The sequence below is a fragment of the Sciurus vulgaris genome, assembly GCF_902686455.1.
Source record: "Sciurus vulgaris genome assembly, chromosome: 12".
Taxonomy (NCBI): domain Eukaryota; kingdom Metazoa; phylum Chordata; class Mammalia; order Rodentia; family Sciuridae; genus Sciurus; species Sciurus vulgaris.
In genome coordinates this window covers 52,105,512-52,132,204 of record NC_136473.1, presented here as the reverse complement: position 1 = coordinate 52,132,204, position 26,693 = coordinate 52,105,512, and the positions used below count along the sequence as shown (strand labels likewise).

General features: G+C 37.3%; 1 protein-coding gene across 1 annotated transcript in view; it reads right to left on the bottom strand.

Moving 5' to 3' along the window:
* Positions 1–26,693, bottom strand: part of WDR64 (WD repeat domain 64) — a gene marked incomplete at its 5' end in the record, with an annotated part of 135,366 nt that overhangs the window by 39,826 nt on the left and 68,847 nt on the right. The window contains 5 exons of the mRNA XM_079106101.1: positions 9,051–9,227; positions 12,478–12,653; positions 16,429–16,552; positions 19,034–19,182; positions 21,825–21,951. Of these exons, the coding sequence (XP_078962227.1) occupies positions 9,051–9,227; positions 12,478–12,653; positions 16,429–16,552; positions 19,034–19,182; positions 21,825–21,951 (753 nt within the window). The remainder of the gene's footprint in view (positions 1–9,050; positions 9,228–12,477; positions 12,654–16,428; positions 16,553–19,033; positions 19,183–21,824; positions 21,952–26,693) is intronic.

The window sequence follows — 26,693 nt, the reverse complement described above, 5'->3', positions numbered from 1 at the left end:
TTAGTGTTCTACAGTTCTCATTGTAGAGGTCTTTCACCTCTTTTGTGAGATTGATTCCCAAGTATTTTATTTTTTTTTAGGCTATTGTGAATGGGGTAGTTTTCCTAATTTCTCTTTCTGAAGATTCATCACTTATGTATAAAAATGCGTTGGATTTATGGGCATTGATCTTGTAACCTGCTACTTTACTGAATTCACTTATGAGTTCTAAGAGTTTTCTGGTGGAATTTCCAGGTTCCTCTAAATATATAATCATGTCATCAGCGAACAGGGATAGTTTGAGTTCTTCTTTTCCAATTCATATCCCTTTAATTTCTTTGGTTTGTCTAATTGCTCTGGCTAGAGTCTCAAGAACGATGTTGAATAGAAGTGGTGAAAGAGGGCATCCCTGCCTTGTTCCAGTTTTTAGGGGGAATGCTTTCAGTTTTTCACCATTTAGAATGATATTAGCCATGGGCTTAGCATAAATGGCCTTTACAATGTTAAGGAATGTTCCCACTATCCCTATTTTTTCTAGTGTTTTGAGCATGAAGGGGTGCTGTATTTTATCAAATGCTTTTTCTGCATCGATTGAAATAATCATGTGATTCTTGACTTTAAGTCTATTGATACGGTGAATGACATTTATTGATTTCCGGATGTTGAACCAACCTTGCAATCCTGGGATGAAACCCACTTGATCATGGTGCACTATCTTTTTAATATGTTTTTGTATGCGATTTGCTAAAATTTTCTTGAGAATTTTTGCGTCGATGTTCATTAAGGATATTCGTCTGAAATTTTCTTTCCTTGATGAGTCTCTGTCTGGTTTAGGTATCAGGGTGATATTGGCTTCATAGAATGAGTTTGGGAGGGTTCCCTCCTCTTCTATTTTATGGAATACTTTGAGAAGTATTGGAATGAGCTCTTCTTTAAAGGTTTTGTAGAACTCGGCTGAGAACCCATCTGGTCCCGGACTTTTCTTTGTTGGTAGGCTTTTGATGACTTCTTCTATTTCAGTACTTGAAATTGGTCTATTTAAATTGTGTATGTCCTCCTCGTTCAGTTTAGGCAATTCATATGTCTTTAGAAACCTGTTGATGTCTTTGAAATTTTCTATTTTGTTGGAGTATAGATTTTCAAAATAGCTTCTAATTATGTTTTGTATTTCCATCCTGTCTGTTGTGATATTTCCTTGTTCATTCCGAATTTTAGTGATTTGGGTTTTCTCTCGTCTTCTCTTTGTTAGTGTGGCTAAAGGTTTATCAATTTTGTTTATTTTTTCGAAGAACAAGCTATTTATTTTGTCAACTCTTTGTATTGTTTCTTTTGTTTCAATTTCATTGATTTCAGCTCTGAATTTAACTATTTCCTGTGTTCTACTACTTTTGGTGTTGCTCTGTTCTTCTTTTTCTAGGGCTTTGAGCTGTAGTGTTAGGTCGTTTATTTGTTGAGGTTTACTTCTTTTATTAAATGCGCTCCATGAAATAAATTTCCCTCTAAGTACTGCTTTCATAGTGTCCCAGAGATTTTGATATGATGTTTCTTTGTTCTCATTTACCTCTAAGAATTTTTTAATTTCCTTCCTAATATCTTCTGTTATCCATTCATCATATAATAGCATATTGTTTAATCTCCAGATGTTGGAATAGTTTCTGTGTTTTACTCTTTCATTTATTTCTAACTTCAATCCATTATGATCTGATAGAATACATGCTAGTGTCTCTATCTTCTTGTATTTGCTAACATTAGCTTTGTGGCATAATATATGGTCTATTTTAGAGAAGGATCCATGTGCTGCTGAGAAGAAAGTGTATTCGCTCTTGGTTGGATGGTATATTCTATAAATGTCCGTTAAGTCTAAATTATTGATTGTGTTATTGAGATCTATGGTTTCTTTGTTCAATTTTTGTCTGGAAGATCTATCCAGTGGTGAGAGAGGTGTGTTAAAATCACCTAGTATTATTGTGTTATGGTCTATTTGGTTTCTGAAATTGAGAAGGATTTGTTTGACATACATGGATGAGCCACTGTTTGGGGCATAGATGTTTATGATTGTTATATCTTGCTGATTTATGCTTCCCTTAAGCAGTATGAAATGACCTTCTTTATCCCTTCTGACTAACTTTGGCTTGAAGTCCACATTATCTGAAATGAGGATGGATACTCCAGCTTTTTTGCTGAGTCCATGTGCATGGTATGTTTTTCCCCATCCTTTCACCTTTAGTCTATGGGTATCTCTTTCTATGAGGTGAGTCTCTTGTAGGCAACATATTGTTGGATCTTTCTTTTTAATCCAATCTGCCAGTCTATGCATTTTGATTGATGAATTCAGGCCATTAACATTCAGGGTTATTATAGAGATATGATTTGGTTTCCCAGTCATTTGGTTCATTTTTTAAATTTTATTTATTTGTTTGACACAACTTGTTTCCTCCTTTATTTGACACTTCCTTTAGGATAATTCCTCCCTTTGCTGATTTGCTTCTTTGTTTTTCATCTCTTCCTCATGGAATATTTTGCTGAGAATGTTCTGTAATGCTGGCTTTCTTTTTGTAAATTCTTTTAGCTTTTGTTTATCATGGTAGGATTTTATTTCATCATCAAATTTGAAGGTAAGTTTTGCTGGGTATAAGATTCTTGGTTGGCATCCATTTTCTTTCAGGGCTTGAAAAATGTTGTTCCAGGCCCTTCTAGCTTTTAGGGTCTGGATTGAAAAATCTGCTGATATCCGTATTGGTTTCCCCCTGAATGTAATTTGGTTCTTTTCTTTCACAACCTTTAAAATTCTGTCTTTATTTTGTATATTAGGTATTTTCATTATAATGTGCATTGGTGTGGGTCTGTTGTAATTTTGTGTATTTGGAGTCAGTCCTATAAGCCTCTTGAACTTGATTTTCCATTTCATTCTTCAGATTTGGGAAATTTTCTGATATTATTTCATTGAATAGATTGTTCATTCCTTTGGTTTGTTTCTCTAGGCCTTCCTCTGTCCCAATAATTCTTAAATTTGGCCATTTCATGATATCCCATAGTTCTTGTAGATTCTATTCATGATTTCTTACCATCTTCTCTGTTTGTTCAACTTTGTTTTCAAGGTTAAATATTTTGTCTTCAATGTCTGAGGTTCTGTCTTCCAGGTGTTCTATCCTACTGGATATGCTTTCTATGGAGTTCTTAATTTGGTTTATTGTTTCCTTCATTTCAAGGATTTCTGTTTGGTTTTTTTTCAATATCTCTAACTCTTTATTGAAATGATCTTTTGCTTCCTGTATTTGCTCTTTTAACTGTCGCTTGGTGCGGTCATTCAATGCCTGCATTTGCTCTTTCATCTCATCATTTGCTTCCCTGATCATTTTAATTATGTACATTCTGAACTCCTTTTCTGTCATTTCTTCTGCCATGCAGTCATTGGGTTTTATTGATGTAACATCTAGATTTGTTTGCAGCATTTTCTTTCCTTGTTTTCTCATATTGTTCAGGTATCAGTGGACCGCTGAGATATTGCAGATTTCCTCTATTGACTTACAATGTCCCTGAAGATTTCTATATATATCCTCTCTTAGCCTTCAGTAGGCTGAAGTCTTGGAGGAAGTTGATAATGCGGTGTGTTCCACAAGGAAGCTGCCTCTCTAGGAGTGGTGGCCTTCAGGTGGGGTATATTCCCTGCTAGTGGGCAGAGGTGCCTCCACTTGTTGACCAATGGTCATCCAAAGGGGAACTAGGCTGCGGGCTGAGGCAAGGCCTGTTTGGGCCTGTGTCTCTGGTTTTACCGTCCTTGTGGGGAAACCTCACCCAGCAGGGAAGACTCACCCATTGGGGAGGTTTCACTGGTCAGTTCCCTCCTAGAGGTTCCCCTCAATTTACAGCTACCACCTGGGCTGGGCTTCCTTCCTCTGCAAAGTTCCCAGGGGCCCAGCCCTACCTCCTGGGCCTGGGAGCCTCACCCTTCGCAGATGAATCTCCTTAGGATGCCCCTCCTCAGAGAATCTGCCCGCAGTCCTGGAACCTTCGCTCCGCCCCTAAGCGTGTCTCTGTGGGGCTCTTCCACCAAGAAGCCTCTTAGATCCTGGGACCCTGCTCTGCACCTAATTGCCTGGCTATGTGGCCCCTCCTCTGAGCAGCCATCTGGGGCCCCGTACAATCGCTCTGAGTCCCAGAGACCCGCCACACACCTCTTCCTTCAGACAGCCGCCCAGTATTCTGGTGCGGTCACTAGGAGTCCAAGAAACTCACTGCATGCCTCCTCCTCCCACCGACCACCCGTAGCCCTGGGCAATCAATCACTCCGAGTTGAAGTGACCCTCCCCGTTCCTCCTCCTCCTCCAGGTAACCCCCGAGTGTTCAGGAGTGGTCGCTCTGAGTGGCTCTGAATCCACGTGACCCGCTGCACGCGTCCTCTGGGCAACCGCCAGGAGCTCTGGTGCGGCCACTCGAGACCAAGTGACCCACCATGCTTCTCCTGCAGGCAGCCTCCCTGTGTTCAGGAGCTGTCGCTTTATGTCCAAACAACTCACCAATCGCCTCCTCCTCTGAGCAGCTGCCTGGAGCTCTAATGGAGTCACTGCGAGTCCAAACGACCCGCCGCGCTGCTCCTCCTCCTCCTCCTACTCCTCCGGGCAGGCCCCGGTGTTCAGAAGTGGTCTGAATCCAAACAGCTCGCCACGCAGCCCCTCCTCTGGCAACCGCCTGTAGCTCTGGTATAGCCACTCCGAATCCAAGCGGCCACACTCCTCTTCCTCCTCCTCCTCCTCCTCAGGGCAGGCCCTGGTGTTCAGAAGCGTGGCTCTAAGTCCAAACAGCTTGCCACGCCGCTCCTCCTTTGGCAACCGCCTGTAGCTCTGGTGCAGTCACTCCGAATCCAAGCGGCCGCGCTCCTCCTCCTCCTCCTCCTCAGGGCAGGCCCCGGTGTTCTGAGTCCACACAGCTCTCCTCGCCACTCCTCCCCTGGGCAGCCGCCGGAGCCCCAGTGGTTGCTCCGAGTCCCAGCGCTGTGCTGAGCGGCCTCCTCTATGATGCTCCCAGTTGTCCGAGTTCACTGCTCCAGCGGGGGGAGGGATGTCTCGCTGGCAGCTCTACTTCACAAAGTTCCCTGCGTTCCGGGACTACTGTCCCATCCGGGACGCCTCCCCAACGGGAGAGAGTCACCTGGCTGCTTTGAGTTGGTCCCAAGTGTCTCAATATCTCCTCTTTTTTCTATCCCTAATAATTTATACTTGAGATACACACACACACACACACACACACACACACGTTATGTATAATTCCTAGTAAATGAAAAGCTTTTACTGCATCAGAAGAAAAGGAGCAATCTAGACAGAAAAATGGACAGAAGATACGAACAATCGGCTCACACATGTATATAAAATAAAAGGTCTACTCACTGTATACAAAACAAGTGAAAATAAAATATATCAAGTTGTGATTTTTTAATCTAGATTTCGAACACTTTTAAAGTTTGACAACATACACTGTTGACAAGGCTGTGGGGAAATAGGTACTCTTAAACATTGCTAGTCGAAGTGACAAACTGTGTAACTGTGCTGCAGAAGAATTTGGCAATATCTGGGAGGACTACATAGGATTTACTTTTTGACTCAGTAGTGCCTTTTCTAGGAAAATATCCAAAGTTTCACTGCCAAAAATTTGAAACTACATATATAAAGGGTTATTTATTAAAGCACTGTGTTTAATCAGAAGAGACTGGAAACAACCCAAATGTCCACCCATAGGAGACTAGTTGAACAAACTATTGTATATCCATTCAAATAAAATAGCATAGAGCTTTCTAAAAGAAATATGAAACATGTGCACATCCACATTCATAGCAGCATTATTCCCAAAAGTCAAAAGGTGGAAGCTATTCAGTGTGCATGGATGTGTGAATGGCCAAACAATGTTGGTTTATGCATATAATAGCATAGTCTTCAGCCTTATAAAGGAAGGACATTCTGATACATGCTGAAACAGGCACAAACCTTAAGGACATTATGCTAAGTGAAACCAGCCAATCACCAAAGGACAGATACTGTAAGTTTCTGCTTATATGAGGGACCTAGAGTAGGTAATTTACAGAGACAAAAAGTAGAGTGGTGGTGGCAGCTTGGAGGAGGGAGGAATGGGGAGTTACTATTTAATGAATTTAGAGCTCAATTTGCAAGATTAATAAGAGTTTCAGAGATGGGTGGTGAAGGGCTGCACAACAATGGCAATGTACTTACTGCCCCTGTGTACCTGAAGATGGTTAAGATGGTAAATTTCATGATATGTGCGTTTACCACAATTTTTTAAAAAACAAACAAAGATAAAGATTTCTATATATGGTTTATAATGATTTCAGAATAAGATAAAACTAAATAAAATAAACAAACTAAATAAAATAAACAAGGAATATAATATATATAGTGTTCTATTATTTTCTTAAGAAGGGGTAGTCCCCTTCTTAAGGCATGCAATGGTGCATGCCTATAATCCCAGCCACTTGGGAGGCTGAGGCAGGGGGATTGAGAGTTCAAAGCCAGTCTCAGCAAAAGTGAGGCGTTCAGCAACTCAGTGAGACCTGTCTCTAAATAAAATACAAAGTAGGGCAGGAGATGTGGCTCAGTGGTCAAGTGGCCCTGAGTTCAATTCCTAGTACCCACGCCAAAAAAATAAAAAAATAAAAAAAGGGGTGGGATGGAATCAAGAATGGATAAGAATTTGGTTATTTTTTTAAAAATAACATTAGAGACATAAGTCAAAACAAAAATTAAAAGCAAAAAGCTAACAATATAGGCTAGGTAGGGAGTAAGGTGGAAGGACAGGAATAGACGTTAGATCAGAACTTGTTTTTTATCTTGGAATAGAACTTGTTTCATAGATTTGATTTTGGAACTATTTAAATGTTTCACATAATAATAAGATAAGTCAATTTAAAAAAAACGACTTGGGAGTCTGAGGTAGGAGAATTGCAAGTTTGACCAGCTTCAGCAATTTACCAAGAAACTTAGCTACTTAGTAAGGTCCCAAGATCCCGTTTCAAAATTTAAAAAATGAAATAAAAAGAGCTGGGGATATAACTCAGTGATAGAGTGCCCCTGGGTTCAGTCTTCAGTACTGAAAATAAAAAAAGCAATACATAAAAAAATGAGACAAGTAAATTTAACTGTGTATAGTGGTGGTGGCACAAGGAATCATTTTGAGTAATTTTAAAACACAGTAGTTTGACAGTACATTCTATGTTATACTCCAAGGACAAAAAGAACTAAAAGAAAGGAAGATCTCGAATTGTTCAACCTCTCATATTTCTAATAATTTTATTGCTTTTCTGAAACTAAAATATAATATAAAATACAATAACATAATATAATATGACATAAAAAGCCTATATTGTATATAAGATATATTAAATAAATAATAGGATAAAACAAATATGTAATTAATGCCATTAGGAACAAAGATTTCTGGTGAAACAGATATAAAATAAAAATAGACAAAACTATCTATTCTTAAGTTTGAAATGGAAATATCAGTTTGAGCCCCATGTTTTATTTTCTCTTACAAGGTTTTTCTTGGCTCTGTCCAATGAAAAGCTAAAGACCTGTGAAAAGTCTAACAAAGAGAATTAACCTAGTGGTAAAGGACATCTCTAATTCCAGACTATATTTCTTAATACCATTTCCATTGAAAAAAAAAAAGAAGGGTTTCTTGGAGCAATAGTGGATTATAGATCTGGAACAAGAAATGTACAAGATGAACCTGGATTATCTTCTCCTCATACCTAAAAGCTATCCAGAACTTCTTGGATCATGTCAAAAGAAATCCAGAGCCTAAATATGCTCCAACCATGTTGAAATAGGAAAATCTGAGCATCAATAATAAGTGGGACTGACTGAAACACATCAAAAACATTTAAACTCGCGAGCTGATAATGATACTAAGCAAATAAAATTCACTGGCTACCTTCAGAAGATGCTAGGAAACCTACTCCTTATTTTGAATACTGATAACTAAAGAGGAGAGTTATTTTGTTTTCCTATATGAACTGTATCTTCACTAAAATCAAATATTTGATGAAGGAGGTTTTTCTTTAAACACACATTCCAGTAATCAATAAAGCCTAAGGGTAAGGAGGAACTGGAAATGAAACAATAGCCCTCGGTCATGATCATCAATGGATGCTGACACAAAGACAACTAGTAGTTCTGTCAATCTTGATGGAATAAAATCATCACAACTCCATGATGGAGTTTGCTAAAGAAAAAAAATCAAGTTACATGAAATTAACCAATTTTAATTCCCAGACTGTAGGAAGTACAGTACTTAAAACAATATCACAAGGGTGCAATCAGAAAAATCTAGAAAGTGGGAAAGAAAAAAATGGAAAACATTTATATAGTAAAGCATATTTAAGCTGGGTGTGGTGGCACCCACCTATAATCCCAGCAGCTTGGAAGGCCATGGCAGGAGGATTGCAAATTCAAAGTCAGCCTCAGCAATTTAGCAAGGCAGGCCTTAAACAACTTAGTGAGACCCTCTCTCAAAATAAAAAAATAAAGGTGCTGAGGATGTAGTTCAGTGGTTAAGTACCTTGGGTTCAATCCCCTGTTCTTAAAAAAAAAAAAGAAAGATATTTAATAGATTTTCAAACAAATCAAACAGATGTGTCTTGTTTTGATTAAAACAAAGTAAAATAAAAAAGAAATTATGAGGGCATCTGGAAAATTTAAATACCAAATGAATATGTGATGATTTTTAAAGACCTTTTGTAAATTATTTTTGAAAATATTTGAGAAAATACTACTACTGCAATTTTTTTAAAAGTCATTATTTTTGAAAACATATACCTGAAATATTTAGGGATAAAATGACATAATGTTTGGAATTGGCTTTAAAATTTGTAGGTGGTAATCATGGGAAAGTGGCAAGAGTAAAGAAAAAAATGGTCATGCAAAGAAAATATCTGATCAGAGTACATAGTTCACTGTATTATTTTATGTACTTTTGTATACATTTACGATTTTCCATAAGAAAAAGTAAAAACTTTTCCATAAGAAAAAGTAAAAACTAAAAAATAAAGACATGAAACTTACTTTAGTATGTTGAGAAAGTTTTCTCTGAACAACTAACTCAACATCTGGGAAAGGAATAGTCACATTCCTATCTTTAGATAAGGTCTTCAGATGCATAATGCGATTTCCATCACGTAGGTGAGGAATAGGATCAGGTAGCTCCCATATCACCATGAGAAAAATATCATCTTCCTTGCCCTTTAATAGAAATTCAGGGAGGACAGGAAAAGTTTAATTAATCATTTTTACTTTGAGCTATTTTAAAGAATGAAAAATAGAACATATCTTGCTGTATCCAGCATCCAGCTTTATTAAATCTGCAGTCCTGTGTGTTGTTAATAAAATTCCTCATTCTTCTCACCCTCCAGAGTAACCAGAAAACTGTTAGTCATAACGTTTTGATATTTCTACATTACATACACATATATTCTATTGCTATCTCTGAGTCTCTCTAGGTGTGTGTGCATGTGTACGTGTACGTGCGTTTATTGTCTTCAGACTTTTAACCGTCTTATCAATGCAAACTATATAGATTCTTCAAATTGTTTACTTCACTCAATACTGTTTTACATTTATACAGGTTATTAAACCATGGAACTCTAGTTCATGTATTTTTAACTGCTTTATAGTACCGTATTAATATTCTAAAATTTTTCCATTTTCCAGTGGTGGATGTTCAGGTGGTTGCCCGTCTTCATTGCTTGTCTTTATAGATAGATGCCATGTTTTCTAGAGCATGTATGAATGGAGTGGCATTACTGAATTATAAGACATGCATATCATCAACTTTACTAGATATGGTGGTTACCCATGCCTACTCTCACCAGAAATAGATGAAAGTTCCCCTTTCTTTACATTCTTGCTAATGCTTGGAATTATTTAATTCATTGACATTATTATTATTTTTGCTTATCTAAAACTAATTTTAAAATGTCTTAATTACACTCATCACATTTCCCTGACTGATAATACATTGGATGCTTTTTCATGTGTTCATGAGCTAGAGCCATTTGGGTTTCTGTATCTGTCCTTTGTTTATTTTCTATTGGGTTCCTTGTTTTTCTTCTGGATTTTTGAGATTTCTTTAGATGTCTGCTTCCTAATAGTTCCTCAGGGACCTGAGGTGCAATATCTTCTCACTTGTTTTTCTGACTTGTTTATTCACTTTTGTTTTTTGAAAGTAAACTTTTATTTTTAATTGGAATGCAGTTATGATACCTTTGTGATAGCCATCTGTAAGCATGGTCTATCTTTTCATTTATTCAAGTTGGGTTGCTTTTTATGTCCTGTATAGTTTTCAAAACTCTCATATAGTTTTGTTAAATTTATTTTAGGTAGCTTATATTTTTTATTTGCTATTTTAATATGATCATTTATTCTATTTATGTTTTATAACAGTATCAGTAGGACTCTGTTAATTATTGATTTTTAAATTTTTGTATGAAAATAAAAGCCACATTTTTTTTTTTTTTTTTTTTTTTAGTTCTCTTCCCATTGTTTTATTGGAGAATTATAGTTGTACATAAGGGTCAGATTCATTGTCACATTTTTAAAATTGGTTATTTTGGATCCTTTCTTTGTTGAAAAGCAGCTGTGGTGAGTGGAGAGAATATTGATGTAGGAGTTCAGTCAGCAAGTCTTAGCTCTAGTGTGACCTTGGGCGAGGTATGTATTTTCTTATTTCCTTACTTGTAAAATTAGTTGGTGGATAAAAGTCCTTCATTGTTTAAAACCTTAGGATTCTAGGTGTAGCTCTAAGGCCTGTATTCTCACATCTATGTTAATTTAAAAGTATGGGCCACTAGTATGCATACCTTCTAGACGATTCTTTGACTAGAATTTGTGCCATGGTGACAGAGGTAAGAATTTCAGCAATATTTAAACTGAACTTCTGGGCTGGGGTTGTGACTCAATGGCAGAGCAGTGGCCTAGCATGTTTCACCACATATAAATAAATAAAATAAAGGTCCATTGACAATTAAAAAAATTTTTTTAATAAATAAATAAACTGAACTTCTAGGTTGTAGCATAACATGGCATGAAACACCTTGTTCTAGGTAGGCCCTGGACTTGGACTTCCCTAACTTCTCCTAACAAGAATGTTGAAAATTGAAGCCCAGTTTGCTGTGAAAAACTTTCAGAACAAAAATAGCAGTGGTGTTTTGGTTCTCAATGTACCTCTGTCTCCACTTTGATTTAAATCTTGGTCTATTTAACTTACATATTTTCTCTAATGCTAATCGCTCTGTAAATTTCAAAATTCCCTAAATATTCTTTGTATATTTTCTATTGTCCACCTTCCCAGAGATTTCTTTTATTTCTTTATTTCTTCAATGCTTAAAGAATACTACAGTGGGCTGGGCAAGAATGCTAACATAAATAAGGGAGATGTTTAATCTTTATCAAGCTTAATCTATAGCTTCTGAAAGGAGAATCAGAATAATTGAAGTGAAAAATAGTATAGTAGAACCCCAAACAATTTTGGTGTGTGCATAGTACCATATTCCTATTTGAAGCCCTTACAAGGGGGTCGTGTTTGTGACAACAGACATTGTTAGGAAGAGCATCCTGATGACCAATTGTATTAATAATTGATCAGTCATATTCATCAAGGAAAACTGACATATCCTTGTGCTTAAGAGTGCGTTTCTAAGAAATTCCTTTCTACAGTGCCATTGTGGATTGTGTAGACAACAAAGGAAGAGTGTACTGAATCAGGAAACTGTTTTACTCCTTTTCCCCAGCTAAAAGATCATCTTAATCAATGCTGCTCTTCATGATTGCTATCCTATTCAAGACTTGTGTGATCTTAGCTTCCAGAAAGAAAATAATAAAGGCAATGAGTCCTTGAGTTCTAACTGACAGGGTAAGATCCACTCAGCAAGGATAAATGATGTAGACTTCATTTTAAATGTGAAGAAGGCATTAGTATTCCTAGGTGGTAATAGAGTCACAGGAAAAATAAATTAGCCTATCTCAATTCTCCCAAAACAGCCCTGAGCAGATTGCATCATTAACCTTAAAATAAACAAAGCAATTTTGGTGACAAATGGAAAAAGTGACTTGAGCATCTCTGAATGCATTATGGGTTATAAGGGACAGAGCCTGCTGAGGAGCAATTCTGGGGAGCAGTGAATTATTCCCAAATGAGGATATAAGCAATGTCAGAGGTGGGCAGCTCTATGTAAATTTAACCTTCTTGGCTTTAGAGGATCGTGACTAATCCTGCAGTAGAAGCTTGATGGGCTGGATACTGTGCCTAGACAGCTATTCTTTCTCTTTTTTGCTTGGACCTGGACAAAGTTAATTAGCGACCTCACAGAAAGTTTGATGGATGAACACTATGTTCAGCTGCCTGACAAGGGAGGAGTTAAATGATATTATTCACTAACTAGTTTGGTATTCCCAAGATCACCAACAGCACAAATACAAAAATATGACCGTAAACCTGGATCATTTTGATAGTCCCACTGAGCTCCAAAGCAAGGATCAAATACTGGCTTTTTTCCTGAGTTTTGAGAAAAATCAGGCGTTTCACCCAATGCTCTTCCTCTTTCCAGTCTTTCCCTTCCGGCAACACTTTCATCTCTTGCCCACTGCCAAAGTCCCAGATTTTAACTGTTCCTGAGCACACAAAGAAGAGACTATGTGAATAAATAATTTGGGGAAGGCTTGACTTTTAACTTAGAGAACATGATCTGACTGAAAGCTGTCTGCCAATAATTTATCTTACATTTATTTCTTACTAAGATTGACAGGTGAAGCTCCCCGGGCTTGCTATGCATGAAATATATTTCTGTATGCCTTGACTTGTCACAGGCTGATAAAAACCCAGGAGGATCAGGCAGAGTCCTGACACTTATGATAGTTTTTATTGTGATTTGGAGAAGGGACCACCAAAGGCCCATGTGTTGAAGACTTGGTCTCCACCTTGTGTTATTGGGAGGCAGTGGAACCTTTTACAGATGGGGTCTAAGGGAGGAAGTTAGGTCACTGGAGGGGTGCTACTGAGGGAGACAGAGGGGCTCTGGACCCTTCTTATCTGTCTTTTTCACTTCCTGGTTGCCATGAGGTGAGAGCTTTCCTCCAACACATGTTCCCTCCATGATGTGCTCTCACCACAGTCCCAATCAAGCAACCATGGACGGAAATCTCTGAAACTATGAGCCAAAACAAAACTTTCCTCCATATAGGTTAATTATCTCAGGTGTTTTTTACAGGAACAGAAAGCTGACTGTTTTCTTTGAAACCTTTAAGACTCTTCTATTTGTGTTTCCATTCTTAAGTTCATCTTTTCTGTTGATTCTCCCAGTGCTTTTATTATGACACAACTTTTTATTGTGGTAAAATTTACATACAATGAAATTCATATACCATAAAAATACAATTTTAGGAGTTTTGACAAATATATCTCCTCATGAATCTAATGTCTAAACAATTATATAAAACATTCATCCCCCAGGAAGTTCTTCTTTATGCTTTGCAATTCATCCCACCCTCATAGACAGCCACTGTTAGTTTTCTATCATCATAGAACAGTTTTGCCTATTTTTGAACTTCCGTAAATGGAAGCATGGAGCACTACAGATCTTAAAAGTGATCTTTTAACGACTACCCTCTTCTTTACCCCATGTTAAATGGTTATTACAGAAATGACCCAATTTAGTTTCCTTGTTTGAACATCTGGTGCCAGCTAGGATACATGTCATTTTTTATAGTCCAATGTGTGGTGAACACATTTTTTTTATTCTGTATACAATAGTATGGTATGCACTGATCATAACATTTTCTCTAATAATCTTGGGTCAACATTGCACTTATAAAATTATAAACATTACTCATTCCCAACATTTACATGTAGAAAAATGTCACATCCAAGTTTCTACATCTTACTGGAGAAAATTACATGCCAGTGACAACTAATGACAGACACCATAAATACACAATTTTTGAATTTAACTCAGCTTCCATTTTGTACACAGTTGTTTTCCAGTCACACCCAGCTCACCCATACCTGCTGTTATGCCTCTCAAGGCAGGGCACGCAGGGCCCATCTCCCAGTGTATTTTGCTAACCGCCCCCATACAGGCATTTTAACTATCACACCACAATTATTATTAACACTTAAAGATAATTTTGATAATCTGTCACATTTCCTAAGGTACTAAACATGTTTTAGGACGTTAGCTCTTATTGAATAATAAAAGGTTTGAGGCAATTCCAGCAGGTGAGAAACTATTAAGCTTAGAGTTTTTTGTTTGTTACATGGGAAATAAAAGAAGGTGTGTTGATTTTTTTTTCCCCTTACATTTAAAATACGTTTGGTTAAAACCTAATTCTTGATGTAATAGTATTTAGTGGTGATTAGGTCATGAGGATGGAACCCTCAAGAATGAGATTAGTGCCCTTATAAAAAAGATCTTAGGGAAAGCTCCCTTCCACCATGTTGGGGACACAGCAAAAAGGCACCATCTATGAACCAGGAAGTGGGTCCTCCTCACACAAAAAAAATCTGCCGGGGCCTTGATGATGGACTTCTCAGCCTCCAGAATTGTAAGAAATAAATTTCTAATACTTATAAGCCAGTCTATGGTATTTTGTTATAAAAGCTCAAACACTTTTTGTATGATCAGCTTTGTTCACTTGATTTAGGGATGAAGGAGTCAGAAGGGATGATAATCAGTGTAGTGTTGAATGCCTTTCTAGTTTATTACTGTATAGCAAATTATCCTCCCACATGGGCTTTTATAGTGGTCACCAGTTTTGAGTCCACTGGGCTCACCTTCCCACCACTTTTCCTCCCTTCCTTTAACCCTACCACCTTTCCCTATCCCTCCAGCGCTTACCCCTCAGCTCTAATCCCCTTGGATATCTGGAATGTTTTCACTGTGCTGTTTTCCTTTCCTCATCAGCAATGCTCCAACCCCCATCATTTGTTTGTTCACTAAGAACAGTGAACATTGATTAAATACTCCCTATAGGCCTTGAATGCGGCAGGAAGTTTGGATATAAAGTGACAGTGATAGTTCCTGTTCTTGAGGAGTTTATGGTTTTGTAGGAAAATGGTCATACAAACAATTAATAAGTTATCACATTCTCCTTCATTCCTGGCTTAGGCAGACCACAGCCCAGTGGCTCAGATTTCCTTCTACTTTGGGATATTGACCCTCAGATTTAATGAGGTGAGAGCAGGCAGAGGTACTGTTCAGTTCTTCCTAAGTGATGGTCAGGGCAATAGAGAGAAGCAACTGATGTCTCATGGGCAGAGGTGCGTAGGGAGTCAAGGAATCCTACTTTCTGAGTTGTCCTAGACCCAGAATCCTTGTAGATTTAAATTAAAATACCTCTGTGAAAGACAAATTGCCAATATTTAAAAGAATCTTTAGGACTAATGCACTTGGGTGCATGAAAATACTATGACTACCAGCCACATATTGAATTGCTTCATCATTATGCCTCATAATAATTATACACATCATTCAGAATTTCTATTATTACCAAGTTTTGTATGTATGTAGGGTGAGCTTATGGATTATTGAGACTGCTTTCTTATGCACTGTTCCATATGAAAACCAGTTGCATTTATTCATAACTCATTGACTCAGCATTAATGATTTTTATTTCAAGCTGGGTTTCTTCTGCTCACACTTTCAAAAATCAGACTTTCCCATCAGGTTACTTACTCAGTCCATTCAATTGGCTTGTGAATAAGCATTCATTTAGTAAATACATATATCCCCAGAATAAACATATTCTGAGTTGCACATTCAATTGGTCATTCACATAAAGCAGCATCTTTGTGGGAGTTCAGAATAAGACAAGATGAAAGATGAGGCAGTCAGTAACTTTCAAGTTCCTGAAAATTCTATGCAGTGCTCCACAGCTTGAGAAACATGAAATAAAATTTTACATTCTGAGCCTGATATTTTCCTAAGTTTAGCATGGCATATACCCTCAAGAATTTTAGACATAGAAACAAGTTAAATATAAAATTCTAGGCATTGTATACCAAGGTTGGCTGGCTATTTTGTCTAGTTCAAAACATTGAATCTAACTTCTGTTTTTTAGTTAATGATACCCCAAAGTAGGATAGAATGAATCAGTGCAACACAGACACTTCCTACCAAAGATTAAATGAGATGCTACATGTGACAAACTTTTGCAATTAGTTACAGCACTATACAAATGCAATGTTGATTATTTTTAACATCAATATCAAGATATGCCTATTACATTAGAGACTCTATCATTATTCATTGAGGCAGAGCAAACTCTCTGGCATGTTTATACATTCTAGCCTGATTCATGCTCTCTCTTCAACGCAAAAAACTAATGAGGTCCTAGCACAAATTCTCAGGACAATAAAGCAGGGAGGCCACATTCTAGATATTTGTCTGACCGTTATATGCTCCTGTGGCAAAAAAAAATCCACTTTCATCAACAGCTGCTGAAGTCACTTCGATACTGAAGCCATGAGGGTCTAGAATCTGGTATATTTGGAGGCCAGTCTCAAGTTCCCATACCTACAAGGAAAGAACGACAACCACACAATCAAGTAAGACGTACATATGCTTTCCAATTCCTAACAGAATTTTACCAGGTTCAAGACAGCCTTCAAATTTGTACTCTGTACATCTCACACCTTTTCCAGCCCTCCGCCCTAAATGCTGGTCCGATCTAAGAATGTAGATTTGCTCTGAATGATGCAGACTAAATGTTACTATGCTATCGTGGAGTGTATCTGCTATAAATGTAGGTGGCAGAGGCAGCCAGTGGCTCCACTCCAGGTAGTCTCTAGCTATGGGGAAAATAGTCGATTGCTACTTGCTATAGTTTGGGTCTTTAGTGTCCCTCAAAGGCCTATCTGTTAAAGGTTTAGTCCCTAGCATGGTGCTATTGGGAGGTAGTGGGACCTAGTGGGAAGTTTTAGGTAATTGGTGGATGTGCCTTGAAATGGACTGTAGGACATGGACCCTCCCCTTCCTCTCTCTTGCTTCTTGGCTTCCATAAGGTGGGCAGTCTGTTCTGTCTTGCACCCCTCCTGTTGTGCTTCTTCAACCCAGTCCCCAAAGCATTGGGGCCAACCTACCACATGGTCTTGGCTCCAAAATCATGAGCCAAAATAAACCTTTCCTCTTTATAAGTTGGCTGTCTCAGGTATTTTGTTATAGTAATGGATAGCAGATTAACACATTACTATAAATGTGAAGTAAGGTTAGCAGCAAAATAGAAATGTAACAGAAACATGGCAGACAAAAAGATCAAATTGGATTTATTCCCGTGACACATATCCAAATGAGTCAGGGATCATGGGACAGAATATGTGAACAGCTTGCTATGTGAGAGAGTCTAGGGAAAGAGCTCACTAATTGTTCTAAGTAGTTCTCTGACTAAGGACACAAACCTGGAGCAACAAAGAGAGAAGGGTGGGGCAAGACTCAGAGGAGGCCACCTGTGAAATGAGGTTGGAGGTAATTAGAAAATCCAGAAACATGTTAAAATTCATCTTTATCTCTTTGGTTCCATAGTAGTAGCTATAAATCTATATGTGTAGACTGTTCTCTGAATTTCTCTCTCTTATAAATTAGACTTCTGACTGAATTACAAAATTTAGCTAGCAACACTAGGTGATGCACTTGAGATTCTGGGGGGCAGCTAAAACTGTACAAAAGGTCAGAGATGGGAAAGTATATTTTTTCTCCAGGGAACTGAAAGAGAGCTATTAAAGCTAAGTGATGGGAACATGGGAGATGTAACTGGGAGCCAGATAATGGAGGGCCACTGGCTGAAAAGTGGTAGAGCCGGGATTTGAATAAAGTCTGCCTGGTCCTAGGGCTCATGTTCTTGACCTCTGTGTGTCCCTGGGTATAGACAAGGTCTCTACAGGAGAAAGAGGAATCTTGGTCATTGCATGAATGAGTTTCAGGTCATCCGTTTCCAGGCCTGAAGTACAGTCCCTCTCCACCCAGTCAGGTATAAAATTTATCTAGATGAATTCCTTTCCCCTCTTCAGTCCTGCAAAGGAACGACCGTTTCCTCTTAAGAGGTCATTATTGTGGGAGAGCAGGACAGATTTTAGTTTTACTTTTTGTCTACTTAACTTTTTAAAAAGTTTATCTTAAGTGATAATTAACTGCACTCAGGAGCTCCTTTATTGGTCTAAAAGTTTCCAGCAGATGTGCACAAAAGATCAAAAATTGAGAGGGAATTTGAAGAGTTTCTTGAGGAGTGTTCTTTACCAGTTCATGTGTCTCTGTCCTCTTAGAGAACATGTGTGAAATAAAAGGCTGGATATCTGTTGCAAACACCTCCAGCTCTTGTTGCGAGGCGATAGCAGTGGTTACTGACAGGCACAGTTATCATGGCCAGGTATCCTGGCCTCTGAATACAGCAACAGTGGGGCTAGAGGGGTGGGGCATGAAAGCCAAGAGAGTTTACAGCAGGCAAACCTGGGTTCACATCCCAGTCCTTGTGTTTACCAACTATATTATCTGAGGCAAGTCACTTCATCTCTGAGCCCTAATTTCCTCATCCTTAAAATGGAAGTCTTCATCTGTCCACAGAGACTTTCATGAGAATTAAATTAGATCATGGACTATATGCCCTTGGCACACACCCTCCTATAGGAGTTTTAGTAAACACATATCCATTTCTTTCCCTCCCTTCTTAGCATAAATCCTCTACTCACGGCTCAACTGTGAATAGAAAAATAGAATCAGGCTAGTTTCCCTCCTTGATATATTTCCTTTAACATTTCTAAAATGATAGTAAAAGTAGCTTTATTTATTCAACCAAGCATGTGACTTAGTAGTAAGCAGTCTGAGCTGGCTTCAAATGCTTGTTTTTCATGCATTCATGAAATCTTAAAAAGAATTCCAATGTACAATCTCATCATATGCACCACTACATTTACTTAGTCATGCAATGATTTATGTAATCATACAAAGAAGAGAAAATTCCATTTGCTCTGTCTTTATCTGTCTAAAAAGCCAATATGTACTCACCTTAATTATGGATTCAGAACAGATAGTGAGTACTTGGTGAAAATATTTGTTGTAAAGTATGACATTGATTTCTCTGTCATGAGTGTGAGGAACCTGTTTTGTATCTTGTATCATCCTAGTTAAAGGATACATATCTATAACACTTGATCCTGAAACAGAAGTAAGCGTCTCATAAATACTCAATATTAGATGTTTGGAATTTACCCAACAGTTGGGTTTAGAAACAGCCAATCAGTGAGACTGATAATATCAATACCCAGGAAATTTAAGGAGGCGAAAATACATTCAGTTACTCTACAACATTTTTGACAAATAAAGCATTTACTTTGAAATTTTTTTCAAATGCAGGTCAATTGGACTTCACTGACATCCCGTGTTTAGTGACCCCTGATTTCCTATTTTTTGTAGTCCACTTTTCCCCTTCTCTATCATGCCTACTGATGCCCCTGCATTTGGTGCACAGCAAGGATAGTGGTGACGAACTTTCTGCTGAAAATTAGCTTCCAATATGTGGTTAAAATTTATTGTTAGAGAGTCCTTTTCATCCAACAAATGATAAAGCTCTCCATGAATGTAGCCTTACTATACATAATGAATGAGAATAATTGTAAGCCAGTGCTTGCAACATCAATAAGGAAAGTTAATTTCTAAATGACCATAGTGTTTCAGGTACATGGTCATGAGATGGAGAGCAGGCATTCTTGAACTTTTAAGAGTGTGTTTGGTTTGGTTTCACAGTTGTTCTATAAATCTTAAGTATTGACTCTCAAAATCAACTAATCGTGTGTTCTATTTTAGTGTAATATCTAGAAATATTGAAAACAATATCAAAGCATCCTGTCATTAAAATAAAAATAAAACTTCTTCCCCATTTTACTGATGTGGAGAGTGACATCAATAAAACAGCAGACTTTTCGTTTAATTTTTCAAGTCTCTCTAAAGAAATCCCAACTTCAAAAGTTTCAGCAGGAGTTACTAAACACTTTCCTAAGGTGCTTACATTTTAAGAAAAAAAATCTGTTTATGTGTGAAGAAGGACTAAGATGGTTCATCTGGCTGTATTTCTCAATTTGAATAGTTCAATATGGAAATGTGAGAGGCATATGGTAACCAGATAATCAAACCACATTTGGAGTTTCTTGGTAGATCTCTTAACATTTTACTGACGATAATCAACTTTATTCAAAATTCACATCAACAAAGCTAGATATGCTTATGGACAAGGGGCAATTTTCCACTTTTTTGGTTAGTTGTACTACAACTATGGAATTAATACAGTACAGAGAATGAATGCAGATTTAGGAGTCAGAAGTTTTCAGATCAAATCACAGTACTATGTTTCAACCTTCATGAGCTGAACTGTTTGAGACTGTTTTTCCATTTACAAAATTAAAAATTAAGAATTTCCATCCTATGTGGGGTTGCATAGATAAAGTAGAAAGAGTACACCAATGGTCATTACCTTAATAATGATAGTGATAATGAAAGTGCCAGCAGTAACCTATACTGCAAAGCATTTCCAGAATGTGGTACTGCCATCATTGTAGCTTTGAACACTACCGTGTAGGGAAGCTTCATTTGAATTAAGCACAAATTAATAAATTCATGTAATTCTGATGTCAAGTTGTTCTGTTTTTGCAAGCAGACATACTACCAAAATTACATAAAATTAGGAAGAATCTTGATTTTTCTGTCCTCCCTTCTTCTTTTATGTTGGTATATTATACTCTGATTTGAAACTCACTAGTTACTCTGATGATAAATGGGATGGAAGTGCCAAATCCAGTAGTCAAACATGCAAGTTGGAACACTAAGAAAATCTGCCACTAGTCATTAGTATGTTCTTTTCTGAAGAGGTCACATAAAGGAGGGGTGCTTACAACTGGAACTAAGTTCTGTTTCATAAAGTGGAAAATTACTTATGCAGCATGAAGTGCTAGGTCACTCCTAATCCAGGAGGAAAAAATCAACACAAAGGTTAAAAATAATTATTTTCTCCACCAGAGATAGCACCAGTCATTTCCCTATTTTAATTAATCCCACAGGAACTCAGAGCAGGTGGTCAGTGAGAATATGCTTAGGAAATGTAATTCTGGCTTAGAGTTCCAAAAGGAGGAACTACTATTAATATCATTCATTTTTCTTCTAAAGCTTAAGGGTGTGCAAATGAACAGTGTTCAACCTAAATACCTAACAGGGTACCTTGTCTCTTTAGTGTGGCTAAGAGGGCACAAGAAAAATTGGCAACAAATCTGTTGGCATCAGCACTGGATCCTGTTGTCTCTTCCCACTGCTCTTTGTCTAGAAGCAAGGGCAGCTGGGAGGGTCTGTATCCTTTCTGAGTAACTGCATGCTACCAGAATTCATGGGGCCAAATTGCCTCATTGTGGAAAAGGAGCTAATGCTGGTGCATGCTGGGGCCACCATTCTAAAACAAGATCACATTTCTGTTCTCCAGAGTCAAAGCAGAGCTGAACATGGGAGCTGGATTTCCCCTAGACGTAGCAACAGTTTACAGCCCTCTTTGCGACTTCACCCAGGCTGTGTGTTCCTAGGTTCAAGGACTTAAAAGAACTAATCTGGTATATTCAGGAAAGTGCAGTTACATGTTTCATCCATCCACTCATAGAACAATAAGAAAGAATGGAACTGAAATAAATATCTAATGTGGTAAATCATGGTTTGTAATTTCCCCTTCTCATTTTTTTCCATAGTAAGTGCTTAAGTGCTAATTTTAAAAAAAGGTTAAAAATCAAGGTGAGTTTTATATGCCACTGTTTGGGTACCTTACCTGCAATAAGCATGCCATGATTGGTATCGTATATCATAGAATAAATCTGCATGTCTCCTGGTCCTCCCTGGCTGTCATGGAAGACTTGTAACAGGGAGAGAGTCTGTATATCCCACACCCTGAAAACCTGTGTGAATAAAGCACAGAATTCACTATTGTTTATACTTTGTCTTTCTCTCTCAAGACATTTAGGTAAAGCATTTTCAGGGTCTGCAAAATATGCAGGAAGGTACGATTTATTTCATGAGCACACATTTACAAAGGTCCAGTTTGGTTCTTGGTTCATTTATTGTTCATTAATATCAGAGGAAAACAACAATGATTAAAGCCCTGCTTAGAAATATAACTCGAGGAAGGGGATTTTTCTGTTGTTGTAGTGGGGAGGGGGAAATAGTATTTTTACTATTTAAGAATGTGGAGAAATAGTAAAAGACTCATCATGACTTACAGCTGAACTGAAGTCACCTTTCTTTTTTCCATGAAGGAGAAAACAGGCGGGAGGCTTCAAAGTGTTCTTTCATGATTTATAAAAATGGGACTATCTTACTAACCTCTCTCCCTCCTTGCACAGAGATGTAAGAATTATGGAAAGTAGTTTTTAGGGATGATATAGATAGAGTATGAAAACAAGGAAATGGTTTATTGGAGCTCTCCTTTGAGGGGGGAAAGAGAACTATGTAATTATTCAAATAGAATTCCAGTTCATAGTGGAGAATAGAAAGAACAATAATATACAAATTCAGAAAACTCGATCAAGTTTACAGTTTGTCACTTGAAATAACTGGTCTTAGTCTTCTTCATTGTGTTTTTTTTAAGTAAGTTACAATATGATAGAATTTCAGAAATAAGTGTGATTTGAACAAGGATTACATTCCCAGACATGCATTAGCCCTAAATAAATTTTCATATTATAGCAAATACTATTAACCAATTAAATTCAACTTCAAATGGTCTTGAACTTGTATCAGGGGTATAAAGCCATTATAAATGGAAAATATTATAAGTGAAAAATACATTTAATACACTTAATCTACTGAATATCACAGCTTAGCCTAGCCTCCCTTAAATGTGCTCAGAATACTTCATTAGCTTACAACTGGACAAAAACATTCAACACAAATGCTGGTTTATGTAAAGTGATTAAATAACTCAGATAATTTGTTGACTACTGTACAGAAAGTGAAAATCAGAATGATAAGTATGCTTTTTCATTGTCATAAAATTTAAAAATCATAAACTGCTGTAAGTTGGGGATAATTTATATTTGTTGAGTAAATGAGTGATTATTCATAGAACTATGTAGCAAATTCTGGGAAGTAATTTTGGTAACAGAGATACTGACTTCTAGTTTGAGGCCTTACAATTCAGTTAACTGAGTTGAAATCTTCACTATTGCTAAAGCAGATTGATTTTTACATGTATGCATACAAGATTGTCAAAGTCATGTGATTAAGGGAACACTGGTAAGGAGCATTTGCCCAAATGTGTATCCTTTGTATGCTAGTATTACCAAAATGGAATTTATTTCCTTTGTTATAGTAAAAACAGGGAAATTTACAGAGAGCAGTTAGAATATTGAATTTTTCAGTCTTTTGTATGAAAGAGTAAGCAAATATAATGGACGACCTGTGATTTTAGGTTCAGAACCTAGAATGAAAAACAAGTAAGGGAAGAGACAAAACAAGACAAAATAAAACAAAACAGATTCAAGGAGTGTCAGAGAAACTTCTCTCTTTTCAAATTGTTTCTGATTTTATTGCTTTAGCTGAGATAGTCCACAGTGGTCTGCTCTTTGCTGTGTGTGCATGCACTCTGAATTGTAGTTGTTGGAAAGAACAAGAGGATAGGCAAAAGAGAATTTGGGTTTTAATTCTAATCTTTATCATTTAAACTTCTTGGGTCTCAGTTTTCTTGTTTCTAGAATAACATAACATAAAGATACCGGTACCCTCTGCCTCACTGAATTGATGTAAATGCATTTTGAAATCTGTGGTGTCCTCTATAGAGTAATTCTATTTTCTTTTTTCTTTTTCCTCTTCTTCTGTGGTCAGTTCTTTAGATCTTTTGCACATGTGTTAGGGAGGTGTCAATTGCTGGGGCTGTAGGAGGCACAAAGACCTTCCTCTTCAAGAGTGTCATTTCCTCTAGGTTTTTCTGCGTCCCCCTCCCCCATACCCTCCTTTTTGTTGTAAAAAAGTACTTCCCATTCCCCAAACGTCTCTCTTTTCCCCATCTGTGTATTCACACAAATTCTTCCTCTCATCAGAAATTTATCTCAACAGCCTTCTCTACCTATAAGAGTCCAACTCTTTCTTTAAACTTGCCATAAAGAGAAAGAGTTAGGGTTCAGGTGAAAATAGTGCTAGAAGTTTAAGCTTCGATGTGTTCTTTCTTCTCTAAACACAGTAAAACTGTAAAAAGAGAAAGCAGAAAGAAATGGAGAGTCTCCAAAGAAAGATTTAGATTAGATAGATTGATGGATGGATATGTAGACTGCCAAGTCAGAGAGAAGTACAAAGCAACAAATGGGCTGAAGCCAGAGACCCGGGTGCTAGGTTGGGAGCAGGCACTACAGCAGAACAGACAGCATCAGAAGCACTGCACATCTACTGCTGAGAAAAGGATGAGAAACAGTAAGTTGTGCTTTGTTTTTATGTGGAGATATTTATCTTTTGGAAAAGATATACCAGTTGCAGATGGGGTTGGGAGAAAAGTACTGCCTGACTAGGAATCAAAGCATGAAAACCTCTGGGTCAGAGACCAGATACACTTCTGCCTCTCAGAGACTTCCCAGGGACCAGGTAAAACAAAGTGTAGATTGGGAGAAGTGAGTATACACACACACACACACAGACACAGAGACTGAGAGAGGAGAGACATAAATATTAAAAGGAAAGTATCAATTTATTAAAAAATAGAAAAATTATCCTTATGAACTTAAGAGTATCAAAGAATTTTCTAAATAAGCCCCAAAATAATGAACCATAAAATATTGATGAATTTAACTAAATTAACCTCTGTTAACTAAAGCAACAATCACAAAGACACAAAGGATAAACAAACAAACAAAGGATAAACAAAACAAAATACCTCAAACATTCAGTAGCAAGCTAACAGGTGATACGTTCACACAATAGAATACCATATATAAACCTCAAAATACAGTGTTGAGGAGAAAAAGAGGAGATTTCAGTAGGGGATATGCCCCCCCACACACACATATCCCTTCTCTATATGCCCATATTTCTTGTTTGTATTAGTAGCAATACAATATGATGACTTACTCAGAAGCCTTGTCTTCTAAACCAGAAGTTACTTGAGGGAGGAACCGCATCTTGATTGTCTTATGAACTTCCTTAATTTTGGTTGGTTATGGGGCATTGGGTCTGTTACTTGCTTATTCTGTCTTGGTCCAACAGAACTATACAGTGGCTCAGTACTGCATAGACACACAATACGTTTTTCTAATCTAATTAATCAATGGAACACTTTCAGAAAGGGTTATTCTTAGCTGGTTATAATATATGAGTTCTAACTAATATATTAGTTTGGAGAAAAGAAATTAATGATACCAATGAGGTTCTAAGGATGCCAGTCATCTTCATTCATTTGTTCTGACCAGGGGTTGACAATGTTCTTATGGTGGGTACTAGTGTTTCAAAACTTGGGAGAACCCATGTGGAGGCAGGTCAGCCCTGAAGGGATTTAGGATAGGAGGTAGAGGACAAATAGTTATATTCCATTGTAAGAAATATTTGAATGGTAAAATGGACATCATATGATGAAAGAAATTGCATTGTTAGATTTCATCTTTAGATAAAATCTTTAGAATTTCAGTATCATTTAGGTAAAATGAGGGAGGTATGGAATTTTCCATTTTCTTATTTGTCAAGGGAAGCTGGGAATTGACCTGCCTTCCTAATTTTAACCCCAAGGCTACAAGAGGTTAATGAGATTTTTTTCTTTATTGTCCCCAAATGAATCAAATCAGGTCACTGAATGGATTACATGATTTTTCATGAGAAGAGCTTGAAGCCATATGAGATTATGAAACCTATTTGAGAGTTAACACTATAAACACATGGTATATTTGAAAATTAAGGTATTAACAGTGCAGTACAAATGACAGACATTTGACATTATCTGTTTAGGAAATTTAATGCAAAAATGTATTTATTAAGTTCTTACAAGGAACTTAATAAGAAAAATTTTAGCAACGTGAAACTAAGCTTGTCAATTTTTTAATCTTATTCTCACATTTTTTCTTCTGTGATAATTAGCAAATGGAAAATGAGATGGGGACATCTAGCATGTGTTTTAAAAATTAACTTGTGTGCATATATGAATATGTAATGACAAATCCCACCACTGTTTATAATTATAATGTGCCCATAAAAATATGGAAGAAATTAACTTTTTAATGACAAAATTATTGTATGTGCTTTTAAGTAGTATGCTATAGCTTGGATTCTGAATGTCTTCCAAAGGAGCATGTGCTACAGACTTGGTCTCTAGTTTGGTGCTACTGGGAGGTGGTAATTAAACAGATGGGCCTAGTGGGAGGTCTTCAGGGTCATTGGAGGTGTGCCCTTGAAAAGGACTGTAGAACCCTGACCTCTCCTCACTCTCTTTTACTTCCTGATCAAGAGGAGAGCAGCTTTGTTATATTATTTGCTCCCTCTGTAATGTGCTGTCTCACCACAGGCCCAAAGCATCATGGCCAATCAATCATGAACTGAAACCTCCAAAACTATGAGCCAAAATAAACCTTTCTCTTCATAAGTTAATTATCTCAAGTATTTTGTTATAGTAATGTAAAGTTGACAAATACACAGCACAAAAGCTGAATCCCCCTTTCTACCTACCTCT